This window comes from Phalacrocorax carbo, chromosome 13 (assembly GCF_963921805.1).
Source record: "Phalacrocorax carbo chromosome 13, bPhaCar2.1, whole genome shotgun sequence".
In the NCBI taxonomy this organism is placed as follows: Eukaryota; Metazoa; Chordata; class Aves; order Suliformes; family Phalacrocoracidae; genus Phalacrocorax; species Phalacrocorax carbo.
In genome coordinates this window covers 11,179,755-11,205,020 of record NC_087525.1, presented here as the reverse complement: position 1 = coordinate 11,205,020, position 25,266 = coordinate 11,179,755, and the positions used below count along the sequence as shown (strand labels likewise).

Below are 25,266 nucleotides of genomic sequence, written 5' to 3'. Positions count from 1 at the left end.
ACAGTTTAAAATATTTTTAATGGCTGCCTCAAGACTGAATTACGTGAAAGGCTCCATACTGGGCTACAGCACACGCTGAGAAGTCTGTGTTGTTCCCCTCACAGAGATCTCAGTGCGGACCCTCAAAAGAGAACTGGGAGGGTTCTGGAGTGTATTAAGATGTGATGTATCCAAATAACCGTTCTGTCTTTCTTATATGTTCCTTCTTGTGCTTTTATCTCTCTTATCTCCAGCTTGGATATATTTGAGCTGTGTTTTTCAGTGGTTTCTGACTTCACTGTAAATAAAAGACGCTAGTTTCTTTTGCAGGGGGCAACAGCAGAATGCAATAGGAAGCTGCAGGACTCACTTTGGCTTTCCCAGAAAAGTTTTTAAGCTGAAAGAGCTAAAGTTGTAAGATGACTGCTTACCTCCCGCTGCTGTTCTCGTGGAGGCCAATACCAAGCTGGAGTGTTTTGTGTGCTGCTTTTTAGTGAAGGGTTTTGTGCGGCTGGGTTTTGTTTTGTTCTGGGTTGTTTTTTTGTAAAGGGAGATGGCAACTATCAATAATAGAATTTCACCCTCTTTGAGAATTAAACTGACCTACTGCCAAACGTAGGTGGCATTTGTCTTTTATTTGCTCTGTCCTGGTACTTGCATATTTGAGGTAAGCCAGATGAAAATGGAAATAGCACAGCTTAACGTGTTAATTGCAAAGCTCACTAAGTTACACGGTGTGAAAATTTCAAAAGTATCTGAAGTAAGTTAGGTGCAGAAAAACTGGCCCATCTGTGCTGTTCTCGAACATACCGATTTTTGTTTTCCATCAGCATCTATGTAAAAGGTTTTATTAGACTTCGAGGCCTCTGCTGCTACCCAAGATAGGACAGGCAGCACATAAATTAGCTTAATTTCTCCTCTCTTAGTCATGTGAAATTCCATCATGAGTCTGCGGTGGTTTAGATTACTCTGAAAATACTGTTGGAAATACAAAGCTGGCCCAGGGGGTATAGGGTGTGTGAGGGCTTTCAAATGATGTCCAATTACTATCACTATACTGCAAAATTCTCTAAATGACTGTTTAAGTGAATTATGTAGCCCAGGCTTTAAGCTAGAAACATATTTAATTTAATTTCAACTCTCAACTTTATATCCAAGTAAAAACTCTTTCCAAATACTTTCTTGGTGTCACTTCCTTACTCGGGACATATTCTTCACTTTTTTCTGGTTCTCAGGACAAGCTTTATTTATGTTCAGCCTCAAAGAGTTTTGAGCTGTCACACCACTGTTTTTTCCTCTTTGTCTAAGAGATCAGTTAGTCACCAAATAAGACTTTCAGAGTCATGCAATAGTATGCAAAACTCAAACTGGTTTAGCTCTCCATTTTACTCTTGAAGTTTAAACAAGGTAATTAGTAGCTCTGATACAGGAATACTCACAGGAGAAAATACCTTCTCAGTTTTTGTATTCCCATTATGTATTTTAAAGTTTGTAACCTGTTTTCAGTAGCTCTTCAATAACTGAGCCCAGTGGTTAGATAGAAATAAACTTGTAAGCCTTCTTTGAAACACATCACAAACCTCAGCCGTATCTCAAATCAAGCTTGCATATCTTATCACAAGGCCCAGACTATTTTATCTTCACTTGCTTGAGCACTAGTTGTATACAGGCTTCAGAGTGTGTTTGCTCTTCAGAAGCAACACCTAAAAGCTACCAACAGATCAGTAGGTACTGAGTAAAGGCCAAAAATCGATTTACTTACAGGATCAGTAAAGAAAACTATAGCCTTGTATCTCTTTTTTGAAAGCCAGTAACTTTGCATTGGGTAAAGCTAAAATTAAGGAAAAAGGAATGTTCCTTAACTAGAAGCGTCAAGACAACCCTGACCTCTTCAGCGTGGTGAAATCAGCCTTTCTTTAAATTTTTTTTTAATGCATTTTGTATTTGGGACCTGGATTTAAAAACCTCTCCTCAGGCGACAGATGGCTAGTATGATCACGTGTGTTGTGAAACCATTTTAGGTTCCAAGGTTGTAGAGGGGAATGATTTTTGTGTTGCTTTTGCTATTTTTTTCTTTTCTGAGCTCCTCACTCCTCTTAAAAATCACCAAACCACACCTGTGAGTATAATGTTCTTTTTTAACACACTGCTTTTCTAGTAGCGCATCCTGAAGTTTTCCATTCAACAAGCATCTTACAAAATACTGCTTACAGAATGTAAAATAGTGGATTTGATGGTTGTTTGATGTATTTGCTGTATGACACAATCTCCACAGAGTATATTTTCACTCTGCACAGAGCGTATCATTAATTAAAGTCTCAAAGGTGTGCATAAATACACTGTATGTGGGTGGACGTAACCGCTTTGTGTAAGCTAGCGCTTGTGGAAGTAGGAGGATGTGAAAGCCACTATTTCACAGCCTGTGCTATCTTCGTTCCATGGGACTTCTCCGCGGAGCATGTTTCCTACTCGGGGCGGATGTAAAAGCCGGGGACGGTGCCACCACTGTGAGTACGAATAAAGCGCCGCGGCGAGCGGCGGGGCTCGCTGCCCGGGCCCAGGCCGCTGCTCGGCCTAACAAACTCCGCGTGGAGCCGGCGCAGCGCCCGCCGTCTCCCCGAACTGCTCGGGGTGGGTCTGAACTTCCCTATGGCCGCCCAGGCGCCTTCCTCCCACCGCCTCGGGCCGGGCCGGGGCTGCCCCGGGGGCCCGCTCCACCCGCGGCCTGCTCGGGACCGGGGCTGGGGCTGGGGCCGGGCTGCCCGCCCGCCACAGGCCCCGCCGCCCCCGCTTTCAGGCCCGCAGCGGCGGCGCTGCCCTCCCTGCCCCTCTCGGGGCGCGGGCCCCAGCGGAGGCCGCACGGGGAGGCGGAGGGTCCCGCCGCGCCACGCCTGAGCGGGGCCCAGGCCCAGCAACCGGCTCCCTTGGGCCGCGCCGGGGCCTGGCGGGGCCTCCCGCATACTGGCGGCGGACTACAACTCCCAGCAGGCATCGCGCGGGGCGGGCCGGCAGCGGCGGGCCGGGCGCATGCGCGTTGGTGTCGTCCGCCCGTGTTGAGTAAAGCGAGGCGCGATTGGCCGCGCGCAGTGGCCGGGCGTGGGACGCGCAGTGACGGAAGGAGCGGGGCAAATGGCGGAGAGATGGTCCTGGGCCCCGTCCCGAGAGCGGCGATAATCCCGGCGCGGAGGAAGCGGCGCCGGAGGAGGCGGCGCCGGGGGCTCTAACGCCCGCGCCACCCCGCGAGGGACCGGGGCCGGCGCCGGTACCGGGGAGGGGCGGAGCGGAGGCCGCCGTCGGCAGCGCGCCGTTCGCAGGCGGCAGATCGGCAGCCAGAAACCGACGCCGGAGCCGCACATCCGCGGCGGCGCCGACCCGGGACCCGCACCCGCGCCCGCCCGACCCCGCCGCCAGCACCGACGCCGAGGTAGGAGGCGGCCGCCCGGCGCCCCGAGGCCTGTGCGGGCCGCTGAACAGGCCCCGGTCCCGTTCCCCCCTCCTCCCCCGCCCCCACCCCTGGCGGGCGGGATCCGCCGGCCGCTGCCCCCGGTGCCGTCCCGCTCACGGCGGCGGCCCGGCCGGGTGTGTGTGTGTGTGCGTGTAGGGGTAACTGCGGCCGCCCCCGGCCCGCCGGGGAGCTGTCGGGGCGGGAGCGACAGGACTTTGCTCGGGGGTGAAGTGTGGGCCGGGGCGGGGGGGGACACCCGGGGCACAGCCGGGCACGGCGGGGCCGGCGGCTGCCGGCGGGCTGGGCCGCTCGCCCCGGGCGGCGGGAGGCGCGGGCCGCCCCGCGGGCCGGGGACTTGTGTAATGGGGGTTGGTTTTCCTGCGGGGCGGGAGGGGGGGGAGGAGGAGGAGGAGGAGGCCGGGGAAGAAGGGAAATGACATCAGAAATGGCCGGGCGTGAACGGTGGGGTGACCCGGTTCCGCTAGCACCCCCCCGCCCCGCCTCGGGGGGGGGAAGGGAGGAAAAAAAGAAACTGTCACCGTGGGATTTCATCAGCTTCTTCTGCCTCCCTGCATTTAACCTATTTTTCTTTCCCTTGATTATGTAAGAGGAGCGGTGCGGAGAGGAGCAACGCGCAGGGACGGCCGATGGGCTTTCTGGGGAATTATCGGGGTTTTTCACATCTAGCTGGTCCGCCGAGTCCGCTCTGGGAAGTGCGGGAGAATTATGTGTCGGGTTTTTTGCTTGTATTTACATTTCTTGTGCTGCTCCAAATATTGCAGCACAGTGCAGGAGAGAGAGGCAGGGGGTGGAAACAGTGAGATGGGCCAAGTTTTTTGTTTCACGCTGAGTGAAAAGCAAGAGAGAGTTGTAAGTAAAGAGTAAAAATCCTGTCCTCTTGATTATATTGTGCGAGATTATCTTTAATCTCAGCCTAACATATGAGTTTATACCATAGCGTATCTATATTTTTCTGATCCTCCTCTTTTAACCTGCTTATATCACATTGAATATTTATTTGAGTTTTGAGATTTTTGATTCAAAACTCCTTATGAGATGGTCGTAATTTTTAAGCTTATTTATAAATAGGAAAGCGTAGATGGAGGAGCTCTGCTTTCTGAAAATGAAGTCATCTTCTCCTTAAAACGGCAAGCCACGAGTCATAATTTAAATCCGCCGTTATTTTTGCAGGTGCTGGAAATGTAGTGTTGGGAGTACTTTTTTGAGTCAGGGTTTAGGGGAGGAAAATGTGCTAGTGATGAGTGAAGTGATTTTATTTTTTTTCTGTAAGAGTTGTATGGAAGCAGAGATGTTAAATATTTCACTTTAGTTTCTATAGCTTTAAACACTGGCCTTTCTGGTCTAAAATATTTTGGTTACTGTTATAAGTATTTTCAAGCATCAGCAAAATAAAACTAGTAGGTTGGATTTGTTTTGTAAAGTATGTGGAGAAGTTCCAGTTTTGATCTTGGATGAAAAACAGGAAATTAGAGCTACTTACAGGGGAGCAAAAAAACCTAATGTGTTTGGAACAGCACAGAGTAGGCTGGTGACACTGTGGGGGAAAAAGAGGATGGAGATGGATTGAAGAGTAACACCTACTTGGAGCAACCAGCAGCAGTCTGCAGAATGGTGTTTCACAGCAGAATTCTGGTCAGTAGAAAAGCATATGCCTTTACCATCCATCTGCTAAACTGCTGGGGAGAAGAGTGTTTCCCAAAGTGGTTGTTCCTGTATCTCTTCTGCATTGCAACACCATCTGTCTGGTAAACTTCCAAAGTTCAAATCTGATACTTCTAATTCACTTAAAATTTGCTCAAACATTGATGACCCGATGAATTGCTCACCTTGTGTGATAGGTGAAGGTTGGCCTGGTCTGATAAGGGGAGACTATTATTAGTGAGACAATTTTGCTCGAGCGAAGAGATAGAATGACGTTTCTGGAAACCAGTCTGGCGATTTTGGCAGAAGCTACTCTGGCACCTCAGGTTGAGAAACTGTGAGTGTTGAGATGAAAACTGAAATATGGCAGAAAGACTGTATCCCACATATTCAGGGGAATAATAATAAAAACAGTTGTCTCGAGCAAATAGTTCATGTGACAAGTTTATTAACGTTTTTAAGCGCTATTTGTCATCTACTTTACTATATATGAAGGCAGTTCACGCTCTCAAAGTTGGATTTCTTTGATTCTGTAGCTTAAGTAAATGCCTCCCTTTTAAAACAGACTTTTCTCCAGTACAGTCATTTCAGAGAGAAAGGTGGACTTGATTGGATTCTGACCGACTATAAAGAATTTCAGTTTCCTAGTCATGTTTTGGGGAGAAAAAAAAAGACACAAATGCTGGTTTACAAAACAGATATGTTTGTTTTGTTTTTATGTTGTCATTTGTCCAGTACGTGAAGTATTTGTTTTGGGAAAAAGAAACAAAGTGGTCTGTCTTCCTTCTTGAGTTAAACAAAAGTAGGACTAGAACACGTGCTGGGAACTGTTTAAATGTGTTCCTGTTTAAGCTGTTCGTATTTAAAGTTTACTCTTCTGAGAGAGCAAACTGTGGACTGGGCTACAGTTGTAACAGCCAGTCAACAATCACAGTTTATGCTGGTCGGCATAAGGTGTCCTCCGTGTTCTTAGAAATTGATTGAGAAGTGTCTCTGCGTTCCTGTCCCTTGATCGATCAGATCTACTCGTGGGGAATTGCTCTGTACCAGTTTTGACCGTGACTGTGCAGATGGCATAAACCGCATCGTATTACCAAATAATATGCTCGCTAAGTGAGTGCAAGTGTGTGAGAAGAACAGGGAGTGAAGTTGTCATCGTTATTTGTGATTAATTAGTATTTAAAATATCTATAGTAACTTGAAGTATTCTGACAGGTTTTTTTAGTTAACTACAAAGAGTCTTTTTAAAGCCATGCTGTGTTCTTGGGCTCTAGCAGAGAGCTGCATGTGCAGATGTGGTGAAAATATTGTTTAGTTTTCTGTTTCATGAAAGCGGTGCCATCTATACTTGAAAATACAAAATTAGAGCAAAGCAGTACTAAAAGTAATGTATTCATAGCAGATTTTTAGTAAGGATCCATTGTGCCAATGTTTTATAAACGTGCAAGTAACTGAATTTCAAGTTAAGTTGGTCAATACATTACTTATAGCAGAAACTTTTGACATAATGACGTTCACATGTAAGCGAGTTAGTCTATAGAAAGAAGCGGCCGATGTATCTGTTGCTTGTGTGAAATGTATGTGCATTGTGCTCGTAGGCCCAATAAAGGATGGAGTACAATCATTTGTACTAAAAAGTTGGTGAATTTGTTTCTTCTTTCTTTTCCAACAGAGAATATGAAACAGGAGCCAAAATGACATCCCGATTTGGAAAGACCTACAGCCGGAAAGGAGGAAACGGCAGCTCCAAGTTTGATGAAGTGTTTTCCAACAAACGGACCACCCTTAGTACAAAATGGGGAGAAACCACCTTCATGGCCAAATTAGGACAGAAGAGGCCCAGTGTCAAACCAGATATTTCCGAAGCTCCTAAAAAACCTAAAGTTGAAGATGAGGTAACAGAGGATCCATTTGGATTTGACAGTGATGAAGAATCTCTTCCTGTGTCTTCGAAGAATGTGTCACAGGCTAAAGGCTCCTCTCAGCTGGAACCTGGTGAAGCTGCTCAGTCCGAGGACTTCACTCCTCTGCTTGAAGCTAACAGCAGAATTAATCAGCCAGACAGCGGAGAAAGCGTTGCACCCAGCAAGTGCGTATCTTCTGACAATACTGTTCCTCTCCTAAAAGAAAAGAGCACAAGCAAAAACGTGGAAGATGGAGAATGCAAAGGCAGCAGTGCTAAACTTGTAACTGCAGGTACGTTTACTCAACTGTCCAGGTAGTTCTGTTGTCCTCTGGTTTTTACTCATCTGCATTTAGACTTCGTGTTTTCAGGGGTTGCTTAAATGTTCTGATAAAACCGTGGGTCAATTGTAAGAAATTGTAAAGGATACGCTGTTTAACTAAAAACATCGGGAAGCATTCTGTACTTTAAACATTGGTCTGAGGTCCTCGGCGTTCTGATTGTTATGTCTGCAAACTGAGATACGGTGCTTCAGATTCAACGTAGTACATTAGTCCACCTGGAATAGATTGGAATAATAATCCCCCTAAAATTTGTTGGGACCTCAGTGCATTTGGGGTTTTTTTTGTTTGTTGTTTTTTTTTTTTAACACGTAGTATTTTTGAAGAGCCATGAGCTGGTAGTAATAGAATACTTTATTCTTAAGTTGCTGGCTTTAATTTAGTGTGGGTGCAGGGTTACTACCGTGCCAGTGCAGGTACAGCTTACAACCTGCCTTATTTAATTATTTGGATGGAAAAAGTAGGTTTTTGCACTTCAGTTGCACAGAGGTGTGTGTGTATATATGTTTTCTTTTTAAATTAGCAGATCTTTATCAATGTGTATGGATGAAGCTTCAGACCTGTGAGACAGAATTCTGTCAGATGTCTTCTAGGGGCTGTTTTCAGGCTCTGAAGTGTTTGTGAGATACCTTAATACTTTTGAGAGGGAGCTCACGGATCCCATGGAGCTGAACATCGCTGTAATTTTGTTCAAGTCATTCTTAGACAAGATCAGGTGTTATTATATCTCATTAGAGGTTTTCATATAATGGGCTGATTAAACCACAGCTGCTAAAATTGGGCAGCAGACCACATTAGATGAACCTTGATGAAGATGACACCTACTGACTTGCTCTGGGTTATCATAATTACCTTTAATGAGAAGAACTTACGTAACTTTGAATTCTCGGGTATAGTTAACCCTAGGATCAGAAGCTTGAGTGGACTTGTTCACTTGTAATACAGTGGGCAAGTAGATACTGAATAGTGGAAGATGTGCATAGCTCAGTTATTTGCGAGATAATTTTATTAGTGATAAAACAGAAGAAAAACCAAGAAATGTTGATTGTAAGCGTAGTTTGACAGACACATTGGTGGGACATGTAGTTGTCTTTTGATCTTACTCTTATTTTTGCTGCTGAAATATTTCTCATTTTTGTATGTTTTTCTGCAGTTTATTTACCTGTAAGTATGATCCACCTTCAGTCTGGAAATACAATTTGTTTTGCTAAGTTTGAATCTAGTTTTTGTAAGAAGCCGAGTAGATTCATCCCCCAATATTTACAAGGAGAAGAAATAGTAATGAGTTTCCTTGGTTGTTAATGAGAGATTGTACCAGAGGAGGCTTTACAGTGAAATGGTTTCCATGTAGAAAAGCTTTGTTAGAATGGTATTTTTTGGGTTGGAAGGGTGAACGTAAGAGCTGTGGGGAGAAAATATGGTAGAGCTCTGAAAATTCATGGTGCATGAAAGGCTGAGAAGAGCAGACTTCAGCAGTGTCATTGGTGCTCACTGGTTGCAGTGTAGTGGAAGATAATAAAATACAGTATTTAGTACAGAGAAAGTTTTTAATTTGATGCTTATTCAAATTCTAGAACTCCTTGTTAGACAGTACTATATCTACCATAAATATATAGAGCTTTAAAAGGAAGGAGGCTGATTAATCTTGGTGGGTAAGTCCATCATTGGCTGCTGAGTGTGGTGGTGGTCTGGATGCAGAGGGGAAGGTTACTTAACAGCTTACTGAAGGAATTCTGTTCTCACATGCTTTCCTGAAGTATTTGTTACTGACTGCAGTTCAGCCAGAAGTAGTGAAGGACAAGGTGGATCTTGATCTGATGATGCTGTTCTTTCAGAATATGTTACATTCTGTTTACACCCAGTCCAATGAAGATAATCATTTCATAGATTTCTTCAGAAATTAAATTCGTCCAAGAATGAATCTTTGCAAAACGTCCTAGGAGGGCCTTTAAATAAGGGTAAGGAAACCAAGACCATAGTTTTGGTGATGGTGTTTATTTTGGACAGTTAGCAAAATAAAACCCAGATGGTTTAAGCAGCTATTATGCTTGTGTGTAGACTGATCCAAAATAAATAAAAAAATGTCTCTGAGTACGTCACTCAGAACATTGAGCAATTGGAGATAGTGGTATAGTTAGCCAGTGTAAATGTAGGTACTTCAAAGGCTTCTTTGTTATATTGACTATTAAGTGAAGTTTGGTATGAGGCTGTCTGTCAGAACTGGAGAGAGTTAATTATACTGAGTTTTGAGTGGGAGAGTATGGGGGAAGAGGGAACTTGGAGAGAAAAACCGAGTAACAGTAAAAGGTGGTTTCTTGTTGCGTAGTCTGCTAAGGTATAGTGTATGTACTTGTACTCATTACATGACCTCACCCTCCCCATTATAATTTTCCCCTTCCTGGTGACTCTTGAACTCCACCAGGTTCCACCAGGTTTGTTCCAAGGGCTTATAGATCCTTGAGACAGCAAGCTCTGCTGTTCCTGAAGAGGAAAGAAAGGGGGGAGTGGCGGGGGAAGCCAAGCAGATAGAACAATATTAATATTCCCAGTGTGAGAGAGACTGCAATGTGAGCTCAACCTTAACCCACATATGATGGTGTATCTCTAGGTATAGGAAACTAGGCTATGTTGGTACTGATGTTCGTAAAAGTGCTTGTTAGTTTGTTTTAAGTGCAACTTTCTAGTCCCTGTCCTGATACTGACTAGACAGTGCAGGAATTAAGGTCTCAAGACTTCTTGATGGCATGTGCTATCGTGGTGAAGATAGTTGTAACCGAGGTGGAATAAGGTGAAGAATATGGTGAAAACTGACTTAACATGGCTGTGGGCAAGCTGAGAGCTACAGTTCAGCCTGCTAATTCTGCTCCAAATGTATTATCCTGCGTCAATGTCCATGTCTTGGGACATTAAATTGAAGGTGATGCAATGTCAGTTAATTTTAACTAATGTTTGGTATTAAAAAGGTCAGTTTTTTGAGTTGTTTTAATAGTTGTGCAGCTGTATGACACAGTTGAGGATCTGTATCTTTTATTTTAAAGGATATGACATACTGGTCTCTTTCTTTTTTTTTAAAAGTGTTCAGCTGGTGCTTGTAACAATCTCATTTTAAAGGCTTTGAGAAGCTCTTAATGTGGGAAGCTTCTCATAATCTTACCCTAATGTTGCTTGATCAAGACTTAATACTGTCAGAAGAATGTTCGTGAGTAATCCTGTACATAAGAGGTAATTTACAGGGAGTAGGAGTTCAGGTAAAGTAGAAATAGCAAAAGAATTTTCAGTATTAATAGTTACTGTTAGGTCTCTTTTGTTAAGGTAGGAGGACTTGGTAGCTAGGAAGTAAGTTGTGTCATTGGCAAATATTATAGTGCTATTTCATATCAAGCAACAACTTAGGTGGTGAGCTTTTTGAGGGAGTCTCACAGTAGCATAAGGTGAAAACCCACAGAGCAATACTTACTTGGATTTCTGAAAGACCTTGGTGGGTTTCTGTTTATTTGTTTTTTAAATTGCTAAGCTTATTTTGTAAGGCATAAACCCAACTGGCATTCACCTGCACGCAGGCTATAGTACAAAAACGCTTATGGCCTTGCAGAGCAAATTGTGAGGTGCTAGTTCTAAAAAATATTCCAATAACTTTGTTCTGAGAATATTTGTTAGCTTGTGCATTGAAATTAATGTAGTACTGTTTTTTTCAGATGAAAATTGAAGTAAAAACTTGATGAATTTTAGAAGGTGGTATGGCATTTCATGATTATAATAGTGTGTGTGTTTCAAATGGGATAACTACTTTCCCTACTCCAGTTATTTCAGTTTAGGGAAATACCACTTCTGTCATTTGTTATGGTGTACTGGTATTTAAACAAGTCTTTGTTCTGGAAATAGTTTTGCTCTTGGTGCTGTAAGGGAATACTTGCCTGTTACTCTTTTAGGTTTTTAGGTAGTTCTTAGGGCCCTCATTTTTTGCTTGGTGCTCATGAACGTGTTGGTAGCAAATCAAAATGGCACATGAAATCCTTCTTAATAACTTACGCTTATGCAGTGCAGGAGTGAAGGGATGCAACTGCGCTTAACTACTTCATGACCCAATATGCAGAACCTAGTTGTGTTTAGTTGCTTGAAAAGCATACTGGGTGAATAGAGTAATTTGCAGAGAATGGTGCCCCTGAAGAGGAGCCAGTTCAAGTCCTCAGGCCTGTTCCCAACAGACTGTGCTGATAGTACCTCAGTGAAGGTGTCTGCAGAGCCTCCGCATCCCGATTATGTGGGTGGGGGAGCCCTATCTTAAGAGTTAAGTCTCAACTTCTCAAATACAATTTTGTTAGATAATTACATTCCACAAGATTTGCCAGGGTGTTCCTTTCAAATTGTAATAGAGCTTCTATTTTGTGTTTAATGGTGACATGGACATTTAAGATAATAATTGGGTGCGAGCGACCTTATCTTTTTTTCTCTGCGGAGTTGTTGAGTGCAATTTATTTACCTCTTGAGGAAGAATTTCAGTTTAGTAATTTTCTGTCCAAAACCAGAGCAGAAGTTGGGGAAAACTGAATGAGGTCTGAGCATTTGGCTGTGTTAGGAGACAGCTGGCAGCAACCATGATTAAAAAGAACTGCAGCTGTGCTCTGGCTGGCTCAAAGCATTAAGAAACTGATAGCAGAGAAGGGGAAAGGTCTGCCAGAAAATATGTATACCCATAGAATTTCAGTATTATGAGGTTTGTTTAGATGGCAGTAGCTGTGCTGAGTACATAGATAGCTGGGGTTTATCTCCAAGTCCTCTCTTCTTCAATTGATTATCTCTCCCTTTTCAAGGTATCTCTTCTCCCTTTATGCACAGAATTTCTTGCTGTGTCAGTAACTGAAGTTCAAACTAGTGCAATAATTGTTCTCAGTATTTTTTGCTTTGGCATTACTCTTGATACTACTTTGAAGATTTGGTGGTTGGTTTTTCAAAAGTCTGAAATGACTGAAATTTTGTTTAAATTTCAGTGTTTATACTGGTTTGCTAAAATTGCAATACAGGAAAAAGGCCCCAGTATTTAGAAAGGAGTCTTCTGATTTCTGCAGCATATTTTTCCTAATGACAGGGAAATGCATGCTGTGTATGTCCATGTACGGAGCACATGAAACTTTTTTCCCCTCAGCCTGTAACTCCCTTTTCCCAAACAGCAGTGAGATTCTCAATACCTTTTTTGGAATCCACACTTTTAAATCATTCTTTATGGACTTGTACAGTGAACAGTTAGTTTTTAAAAGGTCAAACTTTTGGTTGCTGCTTTACTTCTTTCGTGTTTAAAAAGTTGAAATAACTTTGCATTCAAAACAGTTGGTCAGTGCTTGTAGAAGAAAAAAACCCTTTTAACATGCATAGCTTTTAGGTGGGCCAAAGCATGCATGACAGCAGAAAACAGTGGGTAAGGAAGCCATTTCGGGTTCAAACTGCTGTATGGAAAATGTTTTTCAAGTTCAAACCTAGCTCATATCTTCTTTTAAGAAACTGCTACTGTATTCAGTGAAGGGTTTCGACATATTTATGAGTAGTGTCTGCATTCAGACTGACTTAGCCTAAGGATACATTTGTTTTGACAGTTCTTAGTGCCGCTGTGTTATGGTATACTTTAATACTTTTTTTTTTCATAAGGGCTCACACTACAAAAGTCGGTGAAAACAAGCTTTTTTGGCATGTGCCAGCCCCTTCCGTTGCCTGTGACACTTTCTCTTGTTTTCCCTGCAAGGGGGAAGTAGTTAGTGTCCTGGATCAGCTTTCTCCTGATGCTTGGAGCAAAAGATGCCCTCCTGAGCTACCAGTGGGCAAGAATGTGTCTTTCTAACTGGACTTCCCATGAGATGAACACATGATACAGCTAGCTCAGGCTCTGACGGCTCCTGTATTAGAGTGTAGCAGCTCTTCTGGCCGTTGGTTTGATGTTGCACAATTTCTTGTCTCTTCAGGACTGTTTTATTTTTAGATTTCCGACCAAGTAGTCTTGCTTGTGGTGTTGTAGAGTTCTTCAAAGCTGAAGAATTTGCTGGAGGACAAAAAATAATTTTGTAGGAATGGGTTTTAGCATTTTTTACTAAAACTGCAATTTGCCCTTCATTTGAGAGAGTTGTGGACTCTGCATGCAAGTTGGGTGTGGACGCTGATAACATGCTGTGTGGTGTGTTGGGTTTTTACATAATATCAGTGTCTGTAGGATCACGTTATAATTTATGTTGTTATGAATGTGGATAAAGATGTGAGGAAATATTAAGAAAAAAAAGTCCCGTTTGTCTTGTGTTTGCTCACCAGAAGAAAAACAGACTTTAAATTAGGTTTTCAGAGCGTTGTCAAAGAGTTTTAAGGAAGATTTGAAAGAAGAGTGAAGAAGGAATATGGTAGTTATTCCAGCTGTGGAAGACAAGCTGTGAGACTATAGGTGCAACTTAGAATCATAGCATGGTTTGAGTTGGAAGGGAACTTTAGAGGCCACCTATTCCAACCCCCTGCAGTGAGCAGGGACATCTTCAATAGATCAGGTCGCTCAGAGCCTTGTCCAACCTGACCCTCAGTGTTTCTAGGGATGAGGCATTTACCACCTCTCTGGGCAACCTGGGCCAATGTGTCACCACCCTCACAGTAAAAAACTTCTCCCTTGTATCTAGTCTAAATCTGCCCTCCTTTAGTTTAAAACCCTTACCCCTTGTCCTGTCACAACAGGCCTTGCTAAAGAGGTTGCCCCCATCTTTCCTATAGTCCCCTTTTAAGTACTGAAAGGCCACAATAAGGTCTCCCCGCAGCCTTCTCTTCTCCAGGCTGAACAACCCCAACTCTCTGCCTGTCCTCGTAGGAGAGGTGCTCCGGCCCTCGGATCATTTTTGTGGCCTCCTCTGGACCTGCTCTAACAGGTCCATGTCCTTCCTGTGCTGAGGGCCCCAGAGCTGGGTGCAGTACTGCAGGTGGGGTCTCACCAGAGCAGAGGGGCAGAACCCCCTCCCTCGCCCTGCTGCCCACGCTGCTGGGGATGCAGCCCAGGATACGGCTGGCCTTCTGGGCTGCGAGTGCACATTGCTGGCTCATGTCCAGCTTTTCATCCACCAGTACCCCCAAGTCCTTCTCCTCAGGGCTGCTCTCAATCCTTTCGTCCCCAGCCTGATATCTGATATCAGGGGTTGCTCCAACCCAGGTGCAGGACCCTGCACTTGACCTTGTTGGACCTCATGAGGTCCTCCCAGGCCCACTTCTCCAGCTTCTATAGGTCTCTCTGGATGGCATCCCATGCCTCAGGTGTGTCAACTGCACCGCTCAGCTTGGTGTCAACTGTAAACTTGCTGAGGGTGCACTCAATCCCACTGTCCGTGTCATTGATGGGGATATTAAAATAAAAACTTGGACAAAAATGCTTATCTGGGAAAACAAAAAGGATTGAAGTGCAAAAAAAGTTATAAGGCTTTAATTTGATAGAAACTGAGAGGCTGGTTATAGCTGATGACAAGCAGCCTAGGTTAATTTTTAGCTGTATTTTAGTTGGAGGAGGAAATACCTGTAGTAACGAAGGAATAAATAGGTAATTTTGAGGTTTGGTGTTCCCTCCCCAGTATTTGCTGGGAAGGCAGTTGTGCTGAACACAGAGCTATGTGTGGTTTGGCCAGGTACATGTGTATAGCTTGGTATGAAGGTAGTATTGACGTGGTGACTTAAGATACACTGAAAGGTCAGGGATCAGGAAGGATATCTAATGATTGCTTGCTGAAGAAGAGGAGGGGAAAAGCAGCTAGGTTGTTACTTCAAAATACATCATCTTCCCATATGATTGAAATCTGGGCCGGAGATAAAGGCAAGTGATTAGCTCTGAATATTTTCTGCACAAGAGGGGAAGGTCGTCATGTCAGCCTGCACCCCTGTGAAAGGCTTCCTTTTCCACTGAAATACAAGGATTTAAATAAAAAAAAGAGCAGTATGATGTCTGACAGCAAGATCATTTTTGCACCAGCATAAGACAACCTTTCAGAACGCCTGCTGGTAGCATGTTTTCCCAAGTGGAAAATAGTCTATGAGGAATTATTTCTTACGGCTTAAACAGGGCCCAAGGTGAGAAGCAGTGATGTGGTGGTTAGGGTTCAGCCTCTCACGGGGTGGAGCTGCTGCATGGTGGGGAGTTGTGCTAACACCAGCGGAATGATTCATGTTCTGAAAACATGAAAACCTGTTAGATTCATGGAATGAAAGTAATGGTTTATTAGAGAGGCTGAGCAACGTGTTACCAAACTGAAAGGCTGCATCTAGGTGATTTGAGAGAAGGCAAGGTGTCTTCTGTCTCACAAGCTGTGTATTTAGAAGAATAGCTACTTTAACTGAAATTAAGAGGTGTAACGTGATCGAGAACTTGTTTCGTACATAGCCTTAATAAATAATAAATTAAAACTTTTAATATAAATTGCCTTTGAATTTTGATATTCAGGGTGCTGGAAAGGAAACAAGAAAAGCAAACTATTTGTATAGAAAACAGTTCTGTGATAGCAGTAGATCAAATCTCATCACTTGAGGGTTTTCTGTGGAATTCTTCTGCAAAAGATGATGTCACTTAAAACATCTGCAGAGGCAAACAGTGTCTATCCAACCTCCATGCAAACTTGTTGGGAACTCATTTTGATTCAAAGAGAGTGAAGCACCAGCATTACTTAAGAATTTGTAATCATAGCTATGGATGTGGTGGTTCTATAATTTTAGTTATTTTCGTGATTGTCATCCATGAATCTCATCTTGAGAGCCTAATCATCTGAAGCTCTTACGCATCTTACCTTCTTTTGATGCCTGCTAACAGGCGCTGTTTTTCGAGATCTTTTGGGCATCAATGGATGACACCGGATCTAAGGAAATTTTGCCTGTTTCTTAGAATTCTGTATTTTATATCCATCTACTTTTTTTTTTCCTCTGTGTTTCCCAGCTGTTCAATCACAGGCAGAAAATAGATCAAAGCAGTTTAGTCTGTAACCTCTTCTCCTTACTAACTAAAACATTTTATTTTCAATGTAGAGTAGAAGAGAGAAACTGTAATGAAATTTGTTTTCTTATTTGGAGAGAAGCATGGCTTCTCTGCAGTTGCTGGTTTTCTGCCCAAACCAGAGAGGACACTATGTGTATGTCTTGTTTGGGCTCTCTTCCCAGAAATGAGGAGTGTGATACAAGCACCTGGTAAAGATTCATCTTTTCCTCTAGCTTGGTCAGCTTCAAGTTGTAGAGTACAGTGATGTAGCTTTATGCTTGGGAAATTGGTGTAGTGGAGCCATAATAAATGTTTCCGAGTGCTCAGGAACATCAGGCAGAGCTATAGCTCATAATAAGCTTAACAAACAGTTTCCTACATCCTGTGTCAGTGGTCTGGTCGTGAGCTGTAGCCTCTTAATGTACGCGCCCTCAGTAGCTGGAGGGATCTGAAGGCCCTGGATACAGGAATATAAAATTGGCATCATGCCACCTGCCTGCCCTTTCAGAGATTTCATTGCTTCTGGCTAACATTACCTATACACACGCAATGAATTCTGTGAATTTGCATGGCTAATACTAAAAGAAACCTAGTTTAAGTTTGTAGACTTGTTTCCTGTGTGTAATAATTCAATTGTGCTCCTTCCGTTATTAAAATGAAGGCTCCTACAGCTAGGTATGCAGCAATGATGGAGCATAAGGTCTCATGCTGCAAAAGGTATAGAAAGCAATATGGCTTTTGTTTGTAGTTTTGAAAGATGCTTTGGCTAGCATTCATCAAGAATTGCTAGACTTGAGAGGACTAACCTGGAATTCAAGTCAGTAGGGCTAACATTTAATACTGGCAAATCTTCCATGGGTGAATAGAAGAAATAAGCATTTATTTTGCATATGTGATATTATTTTGTCATCTTAATATGTTTTCTTAGCATATCACCGTTAACATTGACTGTCCTTTTTCTTCAATTTCTTAATAACATTTGTACTCATTAACCTGTTTTGATCAAACTTTTGAGTGGTAAGGAGAGATTTCAAAGACACAGTGCTATTTCAAGTGTCGTGAAAGGTGGTAGAGTGAAAAACTGAGTTGAATTGATTCATCTCTTCCCTTACCTCTCTCTTGTCTGTGTGCTGGTAAGGAAAATACGGTTATAAGTGGGTCCCTAATCCATTTGAAAAGGCAGCAGCAAGCTGGCTAGCCAGCACATGTTGCTGCGCATGATCTGCAGCGTGTGCTGTCTCCTGCCCAGTCAAACAGGTTGGTGTTGAAGGAAGCTGGGGGGGGGGGGTGGTTGAGCTGTGGGGCAATGAGCTTTGTTTGTTCTGTGAGCCCCAAATCTGTTCTGGACAGAAATGTACATTGAGATGTTGTTACAGCCTAAGAGAATGCTCTGGGCTCCGAGTAACTTAAAAATAGCAAATAAGGCTCCATCACTGAGTTGTTAACAAAAGCATGTAGTGTTTGACTTCAGGCAATTAGTGTTAGACTGTTAATGATGATTTTACTTTTATGGAGCTGAAAGCGATGCTTTTACACTTGGAGCCAAGCAACTTAGTTGGAAATGAAATGAAATTGAAATGGGGACTAGGCTGGAGGATGCATTTCTTGATGGTTGGTGTGGATTATGTTGTGGGTGTTCTTTTGGGTCCCTGTCCTGTCATCTGTGTCCCCCCTGCCCCACACACACCCAAGAAGAGTGTGTGGTTTCCTAAAGGATTTTTTTCCCTTCACTTTGTTTTGCATTCCATCTTGGTGTATCCTAAGGATCAGGGTTATTCTGTATCAGTAAATACCAGTGTTAACTCTCCACCAACTGCTGAAGCTGCAAGAGAGTGTTATCTTTTCTCCAAACTTCAGTGTTTCCTCTTCAAGTAAACAGTCTGTTAAACTTTTAATCTCCTGTGAGAAATTATAAGAATTGTTTTTATGACTTCCCTTTCTGCATTAACCTGCTCACTGCATTTAGGCCCTCTCTGGAGCAGGTTTTGGCCAAGTTTGAGTTAATGCAAGGGTAAATGCCATTATGGTGAACCTTGGGCAGGAATGAGAATGGCTCTTGTGACGTATACCCAAATGCTACAAGTGTAATGCCAGGTGATTAGTCAATCATGCCAATATAGTTTCATTACTGTAAATACTCTAGTATGTCATCAGTGGTGCTATGGCAAAATAACAGTTTGAGCTGTCAAAAAAATTCTCTGAGGAATCTGTGAAGCTGTCCAGGCAAAAAGATAAGTAGCTCTAGTTTGACAAAACAGAGCAACTCTGGCAAGATGTATAACAAATCCTGGAAAAGTACTTCAGGCTCTCGGGACCACTTGTGCAACCTCTTAAGCTGCTGTCCCCTGCCAGGCATTTACTTTCCTCTCCTGTCTCCCCAGGTACTTTCAAGTAGTTTCTAGTATTCTCCACCTGTATCTCTTCTCAAAATCACCGGTAGGAAAACTTTGTGTTAATTACTCATTGAACTATTTCTTATGCTAGGCATCTTTTCCTGGCCACTCTGGGCTCTGCTGGCCTGTTGCAGTTATGAGTAGTACAGTTGGCTTTTTGCCTGTTCCCTTTGGTCTCTTGATGCTGATTCTGGGTCCTGGGATCATGCGCGCTTGTTTCACAGAAAGCTGCCTTGTACTTACAGATGATGTTGGTCAGTGGTGGTCACATCCCTCTGTTTGTACCAGTAACTGCCCCTTGTGTGTACTCGTTACCAGAGTGTCTTCTGCTATTGCTGTGTGTTGTGGTTCAGCCTGGCAGGCAGCTAGCACATGGCCACTCGCTCACGCCCCCACACCAGTAGGATGGGGGAGAGGATTGGAAGGGCAACAGTAGAAAAAGTCGTGGGTTGAGATAAGAACAGTTTAATAATAATAATGTAATGAAAAGGGAAACAACGCGGGTGTGCGAGAGGGAGGCAAAACCCAGGGGAAAAAACAAGCCATGCGACCATTTACCACTTGCTCGCTGACACCCCTGCCAGTCCCCAAGCAGTGATCGCTTCCCCCTGCCCCAGCCAACTCCCCCAGCTTACGTACTGAGCATGATGGCATGTGGTATGGATTATCCCTTTGGCCACTTTGGGTCAGCTGTCCCAGCTGTGTCCCCTCCCGGCTTCTTCTGCACCCAGCAGAACATGGGAAGCTGAAAAGTCCTTGACTTAGTGTAAGCAGTGCTCAGCAGCGACTAAAACATCAGTGTGTTATCAATATTATTCTTATGCTAAATCCATACTGCAGCACTGTATCAGCTACTAGGAAGAAAATTAACTCTATCCCAGCCAAAAGATACTGATGGAACTAAATATTTTGTGTGTGGGGAGATACTCCTTCCTTTTCTCACACAGTACAGTGAAAAAATAGCGATGCTTCTGAGGGCTATTTGGGATCACATTTTCAGGTAGTTTCTTAAGAAGAAAAACCCTTTAAAATAAGGGTGAGATGTGTTATGGATACTTAATGAAAAAATAGTGTTGAAATCTGAGACACCTTAATGTCAAAATTCTTAGAGGGTCTGGCTGAAGGAGGTAGGTGTGTTATCTCTAAAGAAAAATAATTATTTTTTAAAAAAAGTAAAAAAAAGACTGGAATTGCATTCTTCCTTTTGTACATGATCTTAAAAATGAAAAGGCAAGAGGTAGGCCTGTTATGGCTACTCATGGTAGCCACAAGGCATTTTCTGCTTTGTTGAATATATAGAATACCATTTGTCCCATCTAATAAGTGAGTGCTTCTATTAAATATGTATTCTTTAAAAAGATATGAACAGAATGTTCTCTTTCTATCCATCTAGCCTAAATGATATTGTAAGTCTACATGTGCATTTGTTTAATGTTTAATGGTTTGTTACTGAAAAAGCAAAGGTTTATTACTGGAAAAACAGTGGGATTTTGAGCACTCTATATTCCCACTGGTTGAATGTTTTCATGTATCTAGAGGAGTATAAACTATCACCCTATATAAATCAGATGTCTTGCAGAGTATGAACTTGACCATTAGAGACAAAAATTCATCTTTCAAAGGTTACTTGGGACAATAATTGTCATAATCACTTAAACATAGCTCTGCAAAGCTTGGTCGTGTGCACCTCTGAGTGTGAAAACATGTCCATGTGTTTCGCGGGAAAGAGTAGAAGTTTCACTTTTTAAATTTATCAGCAATACTTAAGGCATCCCTATCTTGTTAGTGACATAAACCAGAGCACAAAATAAAGCAAGAGGTTTATGTAAATGTGTGGGGTTTTTCCTTTATCAGTTAAGTCTTAATTTAGACCTGCCAGTCATTTAGATCGGTGCTTCCACACTCTGCTAATTGAGTTCTAGAAATTCAAACAGAACGCAATCATGATTACTGCAGAAGATTGTTAGGGTTCTTAGGAATATTGTGCTAGTATCTGGGGGGAAAACGTGACCGGTGGATTATGTAGTTATATGCTATTGTTGATCTGAAATTACTTGGGAGACTTGTTTTGGTATTTGAGCCCCAAAAGACCCCAGTTGCAGTTAAAATTGGGAGGAGAAATTACATGCCTCTTTGGAACTACAGAATATCTAATAATTCAAAATTAGTTAATTTTCTCATATTTTCTCTGTGCTTTCTGTATCTGTAAATAAAACTTTTTCCTAGAGTCATGCTAGCTTCTGTAATAGTTACTACAGATAAATCTAGTAATTTTTAAAATCAAGGTCATTGGAATTGCTGGTATTGTATGTCTTCAGGCAATTAGCAAGTGATTTGCAGTAATTTCTGGTGTAGAGGCTTCAGTCTGACAGCTATTGACCCACTGATAAGATGAAAACAGTGACTTGACAAAGTATTCTTCCAGGAATTACTCCTCTGTATGTCACTGCTTAGTTTTCCACTAATGCGTTATGATGATCGAGTTTTAAAGTCAAATTTTTTACCTGGTGTACAGTAAATGGTTTACTGGCTACGTTTTCCATCAGCCTTGCTTATTATTGGAGATGGAAGAACCTCCTTGCTGCAGTTACTAAGACTTCTGAAGTACTGGGTGGCTTCAAAATTTTGGTGTCTGATAGGTGCAAAATGAAGGGGGAGGTTAACTGCCGATTATTTGCTGTAACTTTATGCTGTATTAAATTACCAGCTGAGAGTGAAAAATCGGATGTAACGTTTTGTTGATACGTGTGGAGTCTTTTCAGAGAACTCAAAATTTTAAGTTGCTTATGTGCATACTTAATGAATAGGTTATACAAAGGCAAGACAAGTACTACTGTGGTACGGAAAAAGCTGTTGTTGATGAGTGTTCAGGGAAGTGTAGTCAACCAAGCATTGATAAAAGCCGTTTGACTGAGATAGAATGGATCTGCTATTTACGAGTTAGCTGAGCTGACTGGAGAAAGTCCTTTTACTCCCATTTACAGATGAAGAGAAATGAGGAATCCAGGGCTGGAAGGAGTAGACGGATGGTGCTGATGGTGCTCCTGCCTTAACCCGGTCTGATCAAATTTTACTACAATGCAGGTGTACTAATGCCTTGAAGTACCTGTGCGGTTTCAGTGGTTCTCTCACAGGTGGTGGAGGCTGTCAGAGGAGTTAATAGCTAGCTCAGTTTCCTCAGTTTTGCACTTGGGCCTGTTGGGAACAAGCAGGAGGAGAAGAGCAGGCAGGTTGGTGGGTAAGTGTGAAATTGGAGATGACAATTGGAGCCACTCCGGGAAGGAAAAATGTAACAGCCTCAGTGCAGCAAGTACAGAAAAATTGAAATGGAGATAGTAGATGTAAAGGATTGTTCTTGTTGTGGTGTATCTCTCAACCAATGCTTTGGTTTGTCCAAGTGATGCTGCTGCAATAAGGGAGTAGAAAGTTTTGTTCCCTTAATAGGTCACAGACAACTAGATGGGGTTGTGTTGCTTGCTCAGTGTCCTACAAATATTAGGCTAATTTTAGCGCATTCTAAAATATTCTAGAATAATTTGTAGAGCAGCTTTTCAGTGTGTGTAACTATATAATCAAAATTAATATTTTCATTAAGAGTGAATTCTAGTTATCTGGATTTATTATTACTTGGTGAAATATCTAACATGTCAAAAACCTTTTCTGACTAAAAGCAGCACTGCAGTAGACATAAGTGTCATAAGGATCATCCTTCTTACAAAGACCTGGTAGATGATGGCTTTAGCTCTTGGTTGCTGAGAGAGTCCTGGCAAGGGACTGAGAAAGTAACGTGGTTTCAGTTGCTAATCGCTGCTTCAGAACTGATGAATGAACAGAAGAATTCAGGGAGTAGTTTAAGATGAAGTGAACTTAAGGGAAAGACTTAAATATGCACTCCCTGAATAGCCATGCTTTTGCATACTAAAAATCTGGAGATTTAAGAGAACATGTGGGGAAGTATGTGTTATAGGGTAGTCATGATTTTTGTGATGTGCTAGTAGCTGACAACCGAACAAAAACCAAAAGCACAGCAAACAACAGGAACCGCCCCCTCACCCCCTCCAAAAAAACCCCAACAAAACAACACAACAACCAGACAGACAAAATCCCACAAAAAAACCCCAAAACCCTTCTTCAGAACAGTTGATTAATGTTTCTTTGGTGACAGATTCCTTGGCAATTTTTTCCATTAAATCTCTGTCAGTGCTACTGGTGTGTATGCGTTATAAATATTTTTATGTATCTTTGGCCTCTTCAGTCTGTTTTTCCAGGCTTGATGTGTTAATCATCTTTTCTGCTTGTCTTAGTTTGCATCATTATCATCTCAGTTACAGTCTGCACTCACAATGTAAAATTAAATTTGAGCTTTTTTTAATCTCAAAACAGATTCTTGACACTCAGGTTTTACCGTGCGCACACACGTGTATTCTATTCCTTCCCTGGGAAGATGAGGTTTGATTTAGTCCTGGTATTAATTGAGGCTCTTTACAATCCCAGATTTCCTTAGGATGGGAAAACCATTCTATTTCCAGATAGGCATACTGAAACGTCTTCCTAACAATTCAGTCAAGTATAGTTCAGTAAGCCAAGACAGGCATATTTTAAATGTACTTATTTTAAATACTGTTTGGACTTGATTAATTCACATAAATATGGACTCAGATATGGAAGAGTAGTGGTGAGGCTGCAAAGTAGTGTATTTTAGTGAGGTGGTCTGAAAATTTTTCGGGTTTAATTTGCTGTTTTTCATGCCCAAGTATTATAGTAGTCTTCAGTTACACAATAATATTAAACATATGGGGGGAAGGGAACATGTTGTACACTGTCAAACTCACTTTTTGATAAGAGAAAGATTAATTTTGTTTGGGCCTCTCCCATTATCACAAGCATGAGAGTGAAATGGGAATAACAAGGTTTCTTGTGTAATGTACTGATACTGAAAAAGATTAAACAAGATTTCATCGCTGAGATGGCTAGGGCTGATGTTCTTTTGGGGAACTTAGTTTTGCATTTCATAGATTCAGTGAAGAGCCTTTTTTATTTCTAGCTGAGTATGTAAACTTCTGTGACAGAGCGCAGCTGGACTCCTGGAAAACTTAGAGGCAGTTTGTGAGATATTACTTGTCCTGTCTCCCTGAGGAATTTCAGCTTGGATTAAACTGTTTTCCTGTAAAACCTGACTTGGTAGTTATTTCTTTCTACTGCAATTTTCTGCTTGCACCTTAAAGTTCTTTTACAAACCACGTGTGGAAGGATAGCAGTTACATTATGCCCTTTTCCTTTGAAAACTAATGAACGAAAGTCTTTGGAACAGTACTGATGCTCTCCCTTCCCATCAGGAAGGCTGAATCCTTTTGGTGAGTGCTATGAAACTTCTGTGCCATCTGGGTAAGTGGTAGCTGATGAAGTTCAATGCAGTGAGGACTAGTGCTAAAGGATGCTAAAGCCTTCATTGTAGTGATGAGTTTAGGAAGTATTTGCTGCCTAACAAATTTGAACCTTGGCGGTTGCACTCTGCAAGTGGAGCCTCTTTTAGTACTGTAGCATTCTGCGCCTGTCTCTTCTAAGAATGTTCTCCTCTAGCGTTTCCGCCCCCGCCCCCCCCCCCCCGTACTTGTCCCTGTCCCGGTTGCTTTTGTGTTTTCCAGTTTATCTCATCATGTGCTACTCTTCTATGTGTCAGGGTCTTCTGCATTCCAGTCAGACTTCTTATCTTGCTTCTTCTGGCCCAGACAGCCAGAACAGTGAGTGTTGATAGTAACGGTAGACACCTTGGTTTCTCTGTCTGGTTATACTGTCTCAGAAATTTCAAAGAAATTTCTGCCCGTCTTGTTTCCAGGAAATAACACACTTGTATTTCTGGGTATCTTTGTGTGTGTGTGTGTGAGGTGCAACAGCAGAGCATGGCAGATGCAGATGCAATCTTCATGAAGCTCTGGTACCAAATCCAGAGTTTTTATCTCTTCTCAGGGAAACCAAAGGGAATGGTTTCCCTATCAGTTTAGAGGACAACGGGTGGAAGACTTAGTACTGTCTTTCCTGGCGTTACTATTGTGTGGATGCTGGTCAGCTGGAAACAAATCTTACAAAAAATGATTTCTTCCAGTGGAGTTTGATCTCTTTGACAGTGTAAGATGCAAGTGTGGCTGTGGGTTGGAGAAGTGCAAGGCTAACCTTTGGCAGCAGCTGTTTTTCAGATCTGTAGAAGTTCATTGTAAAAACCTGCCTTTCAGAAGTGATTTAACTTAAAATTTTAACAGGAATTGCATTTGCTCTATTTCTTCTGGAAGTCCAAATATTTTAATTTGAAGCAGCAAAATACATAACAGCTGCTGAAGTTGTGTGTTGTTCTGTCCCGTGTACCTTGATCAAAACTAAGGACAGAGTTTGTAACAGGGACTGTAGCATTTGTAGCACAGATACATTAGTGCATTACTTCTGCTGGTTTTAGTAGCTGTACAGTTACTGCCATAGGCAGCGAATTGCAGGATAATTTCCAGCAGATTTATTTAATTTCATCAGTAAGGTCTGTGGCCCATGCTGATTTTCATTTCTACTGTGATGATGCCTCACTACTATCT

The 25,266-nt window shown here is 42.4% G+C and overlaps 1 protein-coding gene across 5 annotated transcripts in view; it reads left to right on the top strand.

Moving 5' to 3' along the window:
• Nucleotides 1-2,466: 2,466 nt before the first annotated feature.
• Nucleotides 2,467-25,266, top strand: part of WAPL (WAPL cohesin release factor) — a 76,566-nt gene continuing 53,766 nt past the window's right edge. The window contains exons 1-2 of one of the 5 annotated variants that reach the window (XM_064464800.1): nucleotides 2,467-2,486; nucleotides 6,759-7,282. In XM_064464800.1, coding sequence (XP_064320870.1) covers nucleotides 6,781-7,282 — 502 coding nt within the window. In that variant the 5' untranslated portion in view covers nucleotides 2,467-2,486; nucleotides 6,759-6,780. Of the gene's footprint in view, nucleotides 2,487-3,058; nucleotides 3,404-4,898; nucleotides 5,078-5,171; nucleotides 5,191-6,758; nucleotides 7,283-25,266 lie in introns of those variants that run through there. The other 4 variants (XM_064464797.1, XM_064464799.1, XM_064464798.1 and 1 more) reach the window with 4 other exon arrangements.